The 13981-nt window shown below is 43.4% G+C and overlaps 1 protein-coding gene across 1 annotated transcript in view; it reads right to left on the bottom strand.

Annotated features, from left to right (window-relative positions):
* Window positions 1-5675: 5675 nt before the first annotated feature.
* Window positions 5676-13981, bottom strand: part of EBF2 (EBF transcription factor 2) — a 133621-nt gene continuing 125315 nt past the window's right edge. Inside the window, exon 14 of the mRNA XM_029964565.1 lies at window positions 5676-5707. Coding sequence (XP_029820425.1) covers window positions 5676-5707 — 32 coding nt within the window. The remainder of the gene's footprint in view (window positions 5708-13981) is intronic.

The raw sequence follows: 13981 nt of genomic DNA, 5'->3' as shown, positions 1-13981 counted from the left end.
GCCTTGCCTTTGGAAAAGGGGCACTTTCTGCATCTGCTGTGACAAAGGGCATTAAATTCTTCCCTCAGAAGAATCTCAGCAACGAGATCTTCGTGTCAAACCTGCTGAGCCAAGGACTTCCCAGGGCTGAAGGTTTCAGGCTTTTATTGGTCTTAATGTGGACCAAGAAAAACCTTTTCCCCCTGGCTTTTAAAAATAGAGGAAGACAGATAATGGAACAGGTTCACCAGGACACTGTCCCTGGTTTGAGAGCTTTTTGGGGTGTTTTAATAGAGATTCCCTTTCAGTGCAGATAGTCTTGCATAGTTTAAGCTACTTGGGGTTGGAGAGAGTTGTTTGTTGGGGTTTTTTTTCTGAGTTAAGAGCTTAATTTTTTTTCCCCCTGAAAATCTCCTGTATCCCCTCCCACAGCATTTCCTTTGGAAGTTGCTCAGACCTCAGGACAGCTCTGAAGGTGACACCAGTGACACCCCACAAGCCCATGTTGTGTCTGTACATCATCAAGTCCCTAAAAGAGGCAACAAAGAGGGACTGGAGCAGCAGCTCTCCAGCTTTCATCTGCACAACAAAACCTCCTGCCTGCACTGAACAGCAGGTCACTGTTGAGGGCTGAGAATCTCTTTGACAGGAACTGGTGGTTTTATCACTAAAATCAGCACTTAATACACTGCTGGGATTTCTGGGGGGGCAGGGGGGGAAGAGCTAAATCAGATTTTCAGGAGAATGGGCCTCTGTTCCAGAGGATATTTCACCAGGACAGTGGACAACTTGGGGTTCACTGCTGGCATGAAGGTCATCTCTGAATTGCATGTTCTCCTGGAAGGAGTAATTGATGCAGATCACCCAAAAAATCCCTGTTTTTCCCTCAGCTTTTGGCTGATGGTGCCTCGTGTTTGCTTTCCCTGACATCTGGCAGTGGTTTAAACACTGACTCATATTCTGTCCTTAGTCAAAAAACGTCAGGAGAAGTGGCTTTCACAGTGCAAATTTTCATCTGGTTGAACCTTTCCAGTAATTTTCATTTGAGAAAATGGAATATTCCTGGGTTAGAAAATCAGTGACCATTTCCCAAGCACTTTTCAGTGCTCTGGTTTATCCATCCCTGTGACTGAAGTGTTCACTGCACAAGAGGGAAGAAAACACACTTTTTACTTTTTATTTTCTGAGCCAGTGTGACTCTGCAGCCTAAATTTATTGTTTGCTCAGGGCTGTGCACAAAAATGGTGCCTAAAACAGGACCAAGGAGCCCAAATCTAGTCCAGGATCAGTCAGTCCCGGGTTTGGTTTTTGATTTTGTGCTTTGGCCAATTGTCACAAAAAGGGAAGGCGTCCAAAAAGGACTCCCCCTGTCCTGCTTTTCGAGGCCTTTCTTCCCCAAAAAGGACTAAACTCTCACATAGAGTCCATTTATTCACCAGTTGTAATAAAGGAATGGTCAGAAAAGACCATTAATTATTACCTTATTCCATGGCCAATAATTTTTATCTTATTCCATGACCAATATAATCCAAATCAGGCTCTACCAGGTGATGTGTGGATGTTTTACAGCCAAGCTTGGTTTTAAAACCCTCCCATACATAATAATTATAATTTTAGAGTGTTATTGTTGCCCTGAGTGACCCATAAAGATGAGAAAGAATATGGAATGTGATGAAATTAAGATAATTCCCCCCCTTGGTTTACAGTACAAAAATTTTATTTTTTTTTTTTGTTAGGATAATTTAAAGTTTAAAACTGAAGTAGACATAATTCATTTTACAAACAAGATATTCTTCCATAAGTAGGACCGTTAAAAACAGTAAACAAAACAACAACAACAACAAAAAAAAACAACCCCCAAAAAAAGCCTATCTTTACAAAAGCTCTGTGCATAGCAACTTCATACTGTGGATAACTGACAAAGCAAAGAAACCAAAAAAAAAACCAACCAGCCAACCCCAAAACCAACCCCAAAACTATACAGGAGGGAGAGAAATGAGGCCTTAATTTACAGGAGGTTTTGGAAAAAACCATGCATTTTGGAAGTGTGCAAAGAAATAGGGGGGAGTAAGATGCTCTACCAAGATAAATAAGGAAATCAAATGTACCCTTCCAAAGTTCTGGTAAAATTTGCAGTCACCTCTTGTGACACTTTCACCTTTCTGGTGGCAGAGAGGAAAGTCTCGACAGCAAGAACTAAAAGAGGACAGATTTGCTCATTACACTGAAAAAGAAAAAATCCCTACACATCAATTTTTACATTATTATTTTTTTTTGTCCCTTTTGTTGGGTGTTTTGCCAGTGCCAAAGTCCTCCTCTCATGGCTGAGGATTGGATTGATTTATTTACACACCTTTTTCTCTGGGAAGTTCCCAGTCAGTTCTCCCCTTCATCACCTCCAGCACCACGATTTCCACTCCTGAGCAAAACTCACGCTCTAAATCACCCCTATATTTAATTATTTTCACTTTTTTTCGGCTCAAATCAAACCAGGAGAAGCCATTTTTCCACGTTTGCATCAACACTCGTGTCTCTTCCTGCAAAAACTTGGAGCAGCTTCCTAGGGAGGTTTTCTTTTCCCCCTGTGGCAACTTGAGCAACTGGACAGAGCTCATAAAACCAACTGGAGTGTGACAGGAATGTGGAATGTTTCAGGAACTTTCCTTGTTTTGGTTTTTTTTTTTTTTATTGCCAGCCTGTAAATTTTTCCCCCTGAATCTTCCCAAGCCTTCAGTGATGTGGTGGATCTTTTTTTTCACATGCTGACTAAGCAATGATCAAAAAAGAAAGGCTGGACGATGAACAAAAGAGGTTTTTTTGCCATGAAATATCTCAAATTTTTTAAATTGGAAATCCTTCTGATTGAGATTTTGTAATGAAAGTCTTATTTGTTAAAAAAACAAAAAAAACAAAAAAAAACAAAAAAAAAAAGTAGCAGGGGGTCTAGAAATTTCTGTTGGTCTGGAATGTTTGTTGGACTTGGAATTTTGAATCTGTTTGATGATAAATTTTAAAAGTAGCCCGTGCAGAGCAGGGCAGGGGGGGGAAAAATCCAACATTGTAATGCTTTGGAGCTGTTTGGGGTGTTTTGGTAGGTCAAAATATAAAAATGAGCCTGATCCAAGATAATTTTTTTAAATTTAGGGCTCAATTCTCACTGAAATTTATGGAAGGTTTAATCCCAGCTCTACTAACCCTCAATCTGGGTTTTATGCCCAAACATGAATTCAGACCTCCCAGTCTCACTGGGATGTTGGTACCTATGAATGTATGAAATATTTTGGGGGTTTGGAGGGGTTTTTGTGGCTGTTTTGCTGTTCTGAACACCCACGAGCAGGTCAGACCCTGTGCTATCAAAGGTCAACCTGCAGTGACAGCTCCAGGCTTCCCAACACCTGGGATTCCTTCATATTCCAGGGATCACTTGGCTTTGGGGTTGCTGGCTGCCCCATCCTTGATGGCACAAAGAACCCACAGTGTCAATCAGAAAGCTGAAATTCTTTTATTTCATCTTTTTTCTGGAGTGCAGACACTTGGTGCAGCCTGGCTGGAAGCCCCTAACTGTGTTCATGCTGCTTAAAAACACATTATTCCCACCAAACCTCCCTAAAATCACTTCTAATCTGATATGATAGACCAGGCCATGGGTTTTAGAAGACAATAAACCCACTGCCCCCTTTTAAAATGGAATATAACAGCACTGAGAAGGCACCTCAGGAAGACCCCACCAAACCTCCCAACCCAGCCAGGGATAGAAAATTCCTTCCCAACAAGTGGAACATCTTCAAGAAGGAGCAGAGCAGCCCAGTTTGTCTCTTCTGCCCTGCTTAAGGAACACATCCTTGTGCTTCCTAAATCCATTTAAATCCATTAAATACATGTCTCCCATCAGCTGGGAAAAGGGGGAGTTGTCCCAGCTCCACCATCCCACGTCCAGAACATCTTCTCCCACAGCTAAGGATCACCAAGGACACAATTTTCCTCACCCATCCCTAAAACTCCTGGGCACATGGACAAGCACAGGTTCAAGGGGCCATATGAAGATTTATTTATTAACATCCAGGCATTTCCATAGGGACAGCTCTCCATGGGAACTGGGGGGTTTTGGTGGGGTCTCTGCAGTGGAACTCATTTTTTTTTCCTCCACTAAAACTGGCTTTCCAACAATCCAGTGCTTTTGAGTGGTTTAGTCAGATAAGCAGTGATTTATTTTATCAGACTGGTTCTCACCTTCCAATTTCAGGAGAGGAGATGCAAAGGAGAACTAAACTTGTGTTGTGTTTGGTTTTTTTTTTTAACCCTAAAATGCAGAAAAATCCAAAGCAATCGATTACCTCTATGAACTTCAATATATAACTGGAAAATACTTACCATTTTTAATGACTCAGGATAAAAGTGCATATATTATTCAAATACATATTCACCCTTGATAAATGCACCCTTTAATATGAAGTATAACTGAACTTAAGGTTCTAACTACATGGAAAACCCCGGAGAACCCTTTCCCTCCTAAATTCATACACTGAATCTCTAAAATAATCTCAGTACCTCATGAAAAAACCCCATCCATTCAAATCCCAAAGTGCCACTCACTCACCACTTGGGGCTTTGAGACTTTTTAGCAGTTCATCTCAGTACCTGAATATTTTTAATTGAGACAAAAAAATCACGAGGGGGGGGGAAGATGAGGAGGGGGAAAAATTCATACATGGATTAAAACCACAATGCCTGGAAAAGTCTGTGATGGTTTTTGTTCACCAGAAAGAATCCTATACATCCTTGCACATGAATTCAGTAAGGGGGGGGGGGAAAGTGAGGAGCAGTTGCAGCAGTAATAATAATATCTCAAACTTATCACTACATTTTTGCATCATCTTTCTTCATTGTACAGCTGGAGGAAAAAATCCAAAAAAGGGTTTTAATTTCTACCTCTACATACAATAAGTTACAAGTTTATTTATTTAAATAATTGTAAAACATCTTACATTTTTTTTTTAAAGAGGTTAAACTATAAGCAAATACACACATACACCAAAGTTCCATCATTCATGTCAGTTTGTCCTAGAAATTCTTTCATGCTGGTACCCTGTTTTGTTGAATTGTTTGTGTTTTTTTCTGCATAAACTAAATCGATATCTGAAAGGCTCCATAGAAAATAGAAACTTCAGCTTTTTACCCCTACAAAGTAAAACAAATTGTATCCAAAATATCAAGCTTGAATCGTGTTTTTTTGCCAATTTCTTTTTTTTTTTCTTTTTTTTTCTTTTTTTTTTCCCTTTGAATATTTTACAAATCTCAGGAAGGTTTTCTTTGTCTTCCAGGAAAGACTTTGCATTTCTGATTCCGTTCTGCTGACTCTTGTTCATCCTGGCTCTGGCTGATTCTTCCTTCACAATGTTTGAAGAGTTGATGTGGTTGTGTCAGAAACGTTAAACAGGTAAAAGATGCAGATTTCTGTCTTGTCCAATCCATAAAAAATGTTTCTTTTTTTTTTGTTGGTTCATTTTTTGTTTGTTTGTTGGTTTTTTTTTTTCCTGGGTCTGGCTTTCCCTTCAAAAAAAGAGCTTGTAGTGCTATTTTTTTTTTCTTTTTAGTGGTCCATCACAATAAGTAGTTTTGTGCTGTAAAAGAAAAATGAAACAAAAAAAAAAAGAGGAAAAAAGGGAAGAGGGAGAGGAGGCAAAGCTGCCCCTTCCTTACATCGGGGGAACGACAAGACCAGTCATGGCTGCAAAAGAAAATGGACAAAAAGATGAAATTGTGGCAAAATGCTGTGGAACAAAAGATATTTGAGCCCTTCACCCCCTTGTGTGAAGTCAGGAAGGGCCTGAGCTGAGGTTAAATTTGAGATTTGGTGTCTTTGGATGGTTTGATGGTGAAGTGAGAACAGAGATGGTGAGAACTGCCCGTGACACAGGCAATGGCAAAGTGATACTGCAGAGTGAATTCAACAAAGGGAAGGAATTCCTCCCTGGGAGGGTGGGGAGGGGCTGGGATGGGATTCCCAGAGAAGCTATGGCTGCCCCTGGATCCCTGGAAGTGTCCAAGGCCAGGCTGGAGCAACCTGGGCTAGTGGAAGGTGTCCCATGAAAAGCCAAGGCCCACTGTGGTTATAAACGAGTAAAAGAGGATTCATTCACTTGTATTTTCAGTATTTGTATTTTCAGCAAAGTCCACCCATTTTTGCATCCTTATCTCCTGAGATGGACATTGCTCAGAACTGCCGCAAAAATTCAGAGTTCTCCCCCTTTCTCGAGCTGAACAGTGAAACCCATCCCTGAAAACTCAAACTGAGCAGGGTCTTCCCTTCCCACCTGCTGGCAGGAAGGGCTGTGCTGCGAGCAAGGAGAGATGTGGGAGCAAGGGAATTCCCTCCGTGCTGCTGAGGGGACCCAACCTAGGAATTCGAAGTCCGAGATCACTGGGCAAGGCCCAGGGCTGGGCTTTGCTAATCCCAGAATCCCAGAATCAGCTGGGTTGGAAGGGACCTCCGAGATCATCCAGTCCAACCCCTGATCCAACCCCGCCGTGGTTCCCAGCCCATGGCACTGATGCCACATCCAGTCTCTGCTTAAAAACCTCCAGGGATGGAGAATCCACCCCTTCCCTGGGCAGCCCATTCCAATGGCTGAGCACCCTCTCTGCAAAGAAATTCTTCCTGATCTCCAACCTAACCCTCCCCTGGCACAGCTGCAGACCCAGCCCTCTTGTCTTGCTGATGGTTGCCTGGGAAAAGAGACCAACCCCCCCTGGCTCCCCCCTCCTGTCAGGGAGTTGCAGAGAGTGAGGAGGTCTCCCCTGAGCCTCCTCTTCTCCAGGCTGAGCCCCCCCAGCTCCCTCAGCCTCTCCTCACAGCACTTGTGCTCCAGTCCCTTCCCCAGCCTTGTTGCCCTTCTCTGGACCTGCTCCAGCCCCTCCATGTCCTTCCTGAGCTGAGGGCCCAGAACTGGACACAGCACTCCAGGGGTGGCCTCACCAGTGCTGAGTCCAGGGGCAGAATCACTTCCCTGGCCCTGTTGGCCACCCTGTTCCTGAGCCAGGCCAGGATCCATTGGCCTTCTTGTCCCCCTGGGCACACTCTGGCTCCTGTTCAGCTCCCTGTCCATCCCCACTCCCAGCTCCCTCCCTGCCTGGCTGCTCTCCAGCCCCTCTGGCCCAGCCTGGATCTGCCGGGGGTTGTTGTGGCCAAAGGGCAGGACCCGGCCCTTGGTCTGGTTGAACCTCATCCCATTGGAATCAGCTCAACCCTCCAACCTCTCCAGGTCCCTCTGCAGAGCCCTCCTGCCTTCCAGCTGAAGGACCAGCCTCACTGCCCTGCTTGGTTTCCCCATCAGTCTGAAGCCCTGCAGTCGTAGCTGGCAGTTCCCGGAGCTCTGGCCTCGTGTAAATCATTTATTAGTCGCTCTGCCCGCCTTTAATTGCAGTTCTGCTCCTCACAACTGACAACAGCAGCCACGTTTGAAGCTGCCTGGAACTGCTGCTGCTCCCCAAGGTTTGCAGGGCCGAGTGAAGTTTATATGTATTTATATAACAAATGAGTGACTCATATTTTCAAAGGGGCCTCGGTGCAGCGCGAGGTTCCTAATCCTGCAAAGATTTATGGGCACTGAAATTTGTGGGATTATTCCTGTGTTTAAAAGCCCTTTTCCCCCGAGAATTAATTTCACCCTCACGCTCAGAGCATTTAAAAAAATGCTTAGGGCAAGTTCCTCAGCTCACACGAGTCTTTTATCCGAGCTGTGTTTGCAAACAACTGTGGACACGGTCTGTGATTTAATACAATGGGAAAATAAATATTTTCGTGTTTTCTAATGACTGGGGCTGAAGTCCCTGCCAATTTTAGCAGCTAGCTGAAAGAGAAAGTGAAACCAAACAGCCCCAAGTCAAATATCCCCTTCTTTGTAATCGCTTAGGAATTTGTTGTTGTTTTTCAGTTTCGAACCCTACATACATAAACCCAAATAAAACATACATAACCCTAAATAAAACAGGTAAACATTTATAAGCCTGTTAGTTTTTGTGGGTTTTTTTTCAGGGCATTGTGCATTGGAAGAGAGATTTTTTTTGCCAACACTAAGAGGCTGCTCTTTCCTTCTCCTCATCCCCAAGCCCCAAAATTCATCCTGATGGCTGGAGAGCCTTCTCCCTATGGATTCACCACATGCCTTAGAAACTCGATGGAGCCTTGGATTGCTGCCCTGCTCCAGGCTCTGCTGGGCTGGGGAAGAGGGAAGGGGAGTGTGTGGTGCTTCCCACAGGTATCCCAGAGGAACAGGATCCTCCTCACCTGCCTCAGGCAAAATCAGCCAGGTTGGCTCCAGGAATTTAAACTCTGTGTCTGACTAACCTGGAATTTAAACTCCTCTGTGTCTGACTAACCTGGAATTTAAACTCCCCTGTGTCTGACAAACCTGGCCAGGTCTTCTGCCTGAAGCAAATCCAGGAGCACCTGCACAGTCCCTACCTGGGGGAACCTTTTCTCCTGGCACAGGGTCAGCCTGTGGCTGCTGCAGCCCCTGGCATGGCTAAGCATGGCTTAATTTGAGACATTCAGGGGCTGTTGCCAGCGAGGTTTAACTCTGCTCCCAAGGGACTAAGTCCATATTGGCATAAATGCTTTTTTCTTATTGTTAGCAAAGCTGTTTCCACTTTTTTTTAAGCATGGGAAACTTCAGCCAGCAAACAGAAGCAAAGACCCAGCCTGAATTTCTGCCACATCTCTTTAAAAATATTTTCATTCTTGCAGATGCAGAATTTTGGGAAGTTCATTAGATTGAAGAGAAAGTACATTTTTTACTGTATAATTAAAAATATTAATTATAAAAAAAATTAAAAAAAAGATGTGCACTGGCACAGGTTACCCAGAGAAGCTGTGGCTGCCTCATCCCTGGAAGTGTCCAAGCAGGTTGGAGGGAAGGACCTGTGGAATAGTGGAAGGTGACCCTGCCCTTGGCAGAGGGTGGCACTGGGTGAGCTTTAAGTCCCCTCCAACCCAAAGCATTCCATGATTCCATGTTTATCCAGCAGTCCTGGGCTCAAACTAGTGATGGCAGCAGTAGAACTGCACTCAGGGGTGTGTTGTCACCCCTCGGGTCTGCTGATCCCTAATTTCCCTCCCTTCCTTTCCTCCGGGGCAAGTAGAATTCCCTCTTTTTCCTCTCCTCACTTTTGCACCCCCAGCCCAAATATTTTGTCATTCCAGGCTGTAAGTGCTCCATGGAAGTTGCCAGGATGACCCTGCCAGAGCCCAAACTCGGGTAAGACTTTAAAATAACCCAGAAAAGCCCAATTGTGTCACTGGCATTTCATCTCCTGCTGCAACAAAGGCCAAGTCAGTTGAGGAATATTGCCTGGAATTCTCCCCTGGCTTCCCCCAGCTCATCCAAAGGCTTTGCTCTGTGCTTCCCTCTCCTTTCACACCCCCTCCCCTGCCCATTTCCACCCCACCTCCACCCCCCGTTGGGGCTGCACTGTCAAAAGCCTATTCCCAGCCTGGATGGCTTTTTATTGAATGTTTGTGAGGTTTGGATTAAGGTCTTACACTGCAAGCAAAGCTGTAATTATTTTTGCCTGTATTACTATATATTGAATCGATGTAACTTTTCAATAAAGGTGGTTCAATGCAGGACACTCCCAGATGAGTTGGGAATATAGAAACCACAGTCATTATCCCAGAGGGTTTTTTTTCTTCTTCTTCTTTTTTTTTTCTTTTCCTCTTGGAGGGAAATGGAAAAAGAATTAGAGATGAGCCTTATTGTATTAACCTTGACAGCTTGCAATTATCAACTGAAACACTTGATTAAAATTGTCACAAGGTTGGAGAATTTTTTTATAAATAAATAATCAAACACGGGTAGTACCCAGATGCTGTGGTGATAGGCACCTTTAATGGGTGTAATTAATAATGATCATAAGCCTGGTGGGTACAAGTAGCCTTTGAAAATGCTGCCTTGGAGTGGGAAAGGACTCTCTGCAATTCCAACAGGCATTTGGTGACAACTGGGAAGGGGCTTAGTGCTGAATCATGGAATTCTGGAATGCTTTGGGTTGGAAGGGACCTTAAAATCATCCAGTGCCACCCCCTGCCATGGGCAGGGACACCTCCCACTAGCCCAGGTTGCTCCATCCTGGCCTTGGACACTTCCAGGGATCCAGGGGCAGCCACAGCTCCTCTGGGAATTCCATCCCAGCCCCTCCCCACCCTCACAGGGAGGAATATTTTCTTAGTGAAAAGGCAGATTTTTGTTTTCTCTCATTAAAAATAGAGCTCTTGTCTAGCCTGTGAAACGGGAAGAGCGACTCAAATGACCATCCCAAAAAATGAGAAAATAATTAGTTAATTAAAATTTTGTTTAGTTGAGAGATATTTCAAACTTCTTGCTGACACCTCAGGTTTTATTTGTTTCTAAGCAGTCTGGGCCACTTCTACCTCTGCCCATAAACAGGGCAGGAAAATGTCCTTGATCCTTCTGAGGTATCAAATTTAATCAGATGATAAATACATATTTTTCATATATATTGACATAGTTTATATATGATTTGCAGACCTAAATCCCTGTCTGGGCTCTGGAATCATTCTGGTTCAGGCAGGAGCACATTGCTGAAAATGTGGAATCAGTCCTGTCATTTTTACCTGGTCAGAGTCTCTGCTGAGAGTTATTTTGAGATGCTGTGTCTGAAGTGTTGACAAATCCCACCCCTTACAAGGCTTCCAGAGCAACTCCTTTTCCTGTTACCTGTTTTCCCAGCCTTTTATTGGAAAGGGGCTGGAATGCCCAGTGCTGCTGACACTCCTAACTTCCTCCAGACAAGATCCTAATAATTAGATCCTTCAGCATAAACACCTGGATTTATTTAGGGAATGGTGCAAATGGAGGCTGTTCCTTAGGGCAGCAGCCTCCAATACCTCCAATACCTCTAGGACTGGGCAGACCCTGGTGGTTCATGGAATATCTGCCCTTCTGGGCTTTGCCTGCTGTTCCTTGGAACTGAGCTTTGCATTTTCACGTGCTGAGCCAAAGGGAATCTGCTCCAGCAGGTTCCAATTTTCCTACTTTTCCCATCAGTGAGGTGAGTGGGTTGGGCAGTTGGGTTTTATTCCTGTGTCCCATCACTTCTTATCTTCCCAGGGCCCTTCCTAAACAGCCTTGACACGGGCACGAGGGTTGCTGGGCTGGGAATCACCTGCTCCCAGTCTGGAGAGCACAGGGAAGGCAGAGGGGGCCAGGCTGGAATTCCTGCTCCTTCCCTACCTACCACGGGCTGTTACACTGTGGGAATGTGGAGCAGATGGCAGGGGGGAGAGGAAAAGCAGGAACACGTGGCAAGGGGGGTTATCCAAGGGGATCCCACATGTCTTGGCTGTTGTGCAGCCCAAAGTCAGCAGAGCTGCAAGTTTCAGGCTTAGTTAATACTTCTATATATTTTAGATATATATATTTCTACACATAATATATTAATATAGCATTATTATTTAGAGGTATTAATATAGTAGAAGTATTATAAGTATTAATATAGTATTAATATATAATATAGAAGTATATTATATACATATTTCCTACCAGCAGCTTTTGAGCATCACCAAATTCTCCAAAAATACATTTTTGGAAAAAAAAACTTCCCCCTGTAAACTGCTGGAATAATGGGAATGCTGATCTGAGGATGAAGCTTCTGTTTAGACTGGTTTTAACCCAGGCTTAAACACTGCTGTGGTTACCACACATGGAAGTTATATTCTAGATTTTCAGTAGTGCTTGTGAGTAGAATGGCATGCTCTGGGAGGCTGCTATTAATTAATGGATATAATAATAACAACAATAATAACAAATATGGCTATAACTACTAATTATAAATATACAATTTGATCATACATATTATTATTTCAGATATCCTCATTGCAACAGGCTGCAGTGAGGAGGATGGAGGTTGTATCACCAGGAAACCTGCCTTTGAACAAAAGATGTAGCCAAAACACATCCCAAACTTTACATTAAAGCTAAAAAAATCCCCCTGGGGATGTTTTCCACGTATTATGGGTGGGGAAATGGAGAGGTGATGTCAAAACACTTCCCTGATGGGCTTTGGGAAGGGACCTGCAGATATTCACTGTGCTTTGGCTGTTCCAATCCAGCTCTATTTGCTGATGCCCAAGTTTGATCCAGCAGCAAACAAACCAGGAATTACATGCCCAGCCCAGCCATTCCTGGTTTCTGGCACAGGGAGGGGGCAGGAATTCTCAGTCTCCCATTGCCCCAGCACAGTGAGTCCATTCAAGGAGCCTCTCTGGGAGCCTCCCGTTGAGTTTTTGGCCACATGTGTCTGTCAGCACTGTGGGAATGTTCATTTGGAGATCAGGCTCTGTGTACCTGGAGCCTTTCCAAGGCATGTGCTCCCCAGCTTGCAGCCATTTCAATATTTCACTTGGAATTCGCCTCCGTGGCTGGAAGAGTTCAGGAGTTCCAAGGACCTGGCGTAACAAACCCTGGGCAGATGTGTTTGTGAGGGAACCACAGCTCCTTAAATTAATATATTTATGTTTGTGTTGGTGTAGAGATCCCACCAAAAAAAAAAAGGGATATGGTCAATAAATTCTGTAGCCATTTATCTATGCCCGGGTCTTTGTATCCTGACTTAACTCATTAATTAACCCTGAACTTTAATTCTGAACAAGGAGTGGGCTTTTGTCACTAAAAATTCATGGATGTGAGGTTTCAGCGTGGAGATTTTGTTATATTTAATATCAGAGCTTCATTTTTACAATCTCTTATTGATCACTGATTTATTGATCTCATATTTGATCACTGCATCAAACATGTTGTCAACACCAAGTGGCATAAATGGCACCAAATGGTCTCTGGTACTTCACCTCTTTACAGACAGGTTAAAAAAGAGAGGAACTTTTGCTAAGCAGATTTACCTTACTTTAATTCAAATTATTAAATTAAATACGAAGTCAGTTGGGTTTTAATCTGTCTTCTTTCTGTCTCCCAGGAACAATCTGAGTGATTTTTCTCACTGATTTGTCTTCAGCTCTACCTCAGGTAACTTCTTAATATTTAGACCTTCTCTACAAAGCAGTTAGACAAGTTTAAAGCAGATTTAAATCTGTTCTGAACACACTGATTTATCCTTAAATTAAGCTAAACAAGCAAACTGCTCTTAATTTAATGGGCCTTCCTACTTAAATGTTTAATTAAAACAGTTTGAAATTACATCACCCTGAAACAGTTCCCTAAAACAGCAAAACCCTCTCCTTTTTTATAAAAATGCAGTGAAGTAAATACACCCTTTCAATGACTGATGCAGAAAACACTTCCCCCCTAAAAAAAAAAGGAAAAAAAAGATACCTGTAGGGTGGGTAGTGATGGTGACTCTTTAGACACCAGGATCATACAGAACATTAACAAGGATAAAACCATTTCTAAATAGTTAAACTGTTGGGCCAACAAAACTTTCTATACCTAGAGTTTAAAAAAATTGCCTGAAGTCCTTCTGTTCATCTTCCATAAACAGAGAAAAGAAATTATATTCCCTGTCTACACAATACCTGTGGATTTACATGGGCAGATCAATGCCCATTAATGGGGAGATGATGATCTTTCATTAATAGGGAGATCTTTCATTAATGGGGTGATGATGATCTTTCATTAATGGGGTGATGATGATCTTTCATTAATGAGGAGAAGATGGTCTTAGAAAAACATGGATTTTCATGGAAATGGGGCAGGGGAAGAAGCTGTTGCAGAATTCCCTGAGCTGGCTTTTAAAAACCGAATAGTTTTTGGTCGGCACGCTCAGAATTTCCTTGTGACACCAAATAATCCCAGTTTCTGTGAGTCCCCGTGGCCCAGCTGAGGGTTTCTGTCCCCCCCCAGCCCAGCAGGTGTGGTTTGTAGGGCTCATTTAGAATTCCCACTGCCTCTTGGCTGGGCTCAATTCCCAGAGCCGGGTTTGCTCTGGGATCCCCAGCGAAGGCTGAAGGAGCCAGATGACTTCTCCGGCC

The sequence above is a fragment of the Manacus vitellinus genome, unplaced genomic scaffold, assembly GCF_001715985.3.
Source record: "Manacus vitellinus isolate BGI_N305 unplaced genomic scaffold, ASM171598v3 scaffold_74_pilon, whole genome shotgun sequence".
In the NCBI taxonomy this organism is placed as follows: Eukaryota; Metazoa; Chordata; class Aves; order Passeriformes; family Pipridae; genus Manacus; species Manacus vitellinus.
The sequence above is the reverse complement of the archived record's forward strand: the minus strand, read 5'-3'. Positions and strand labels throughout refer to the sequence as shown.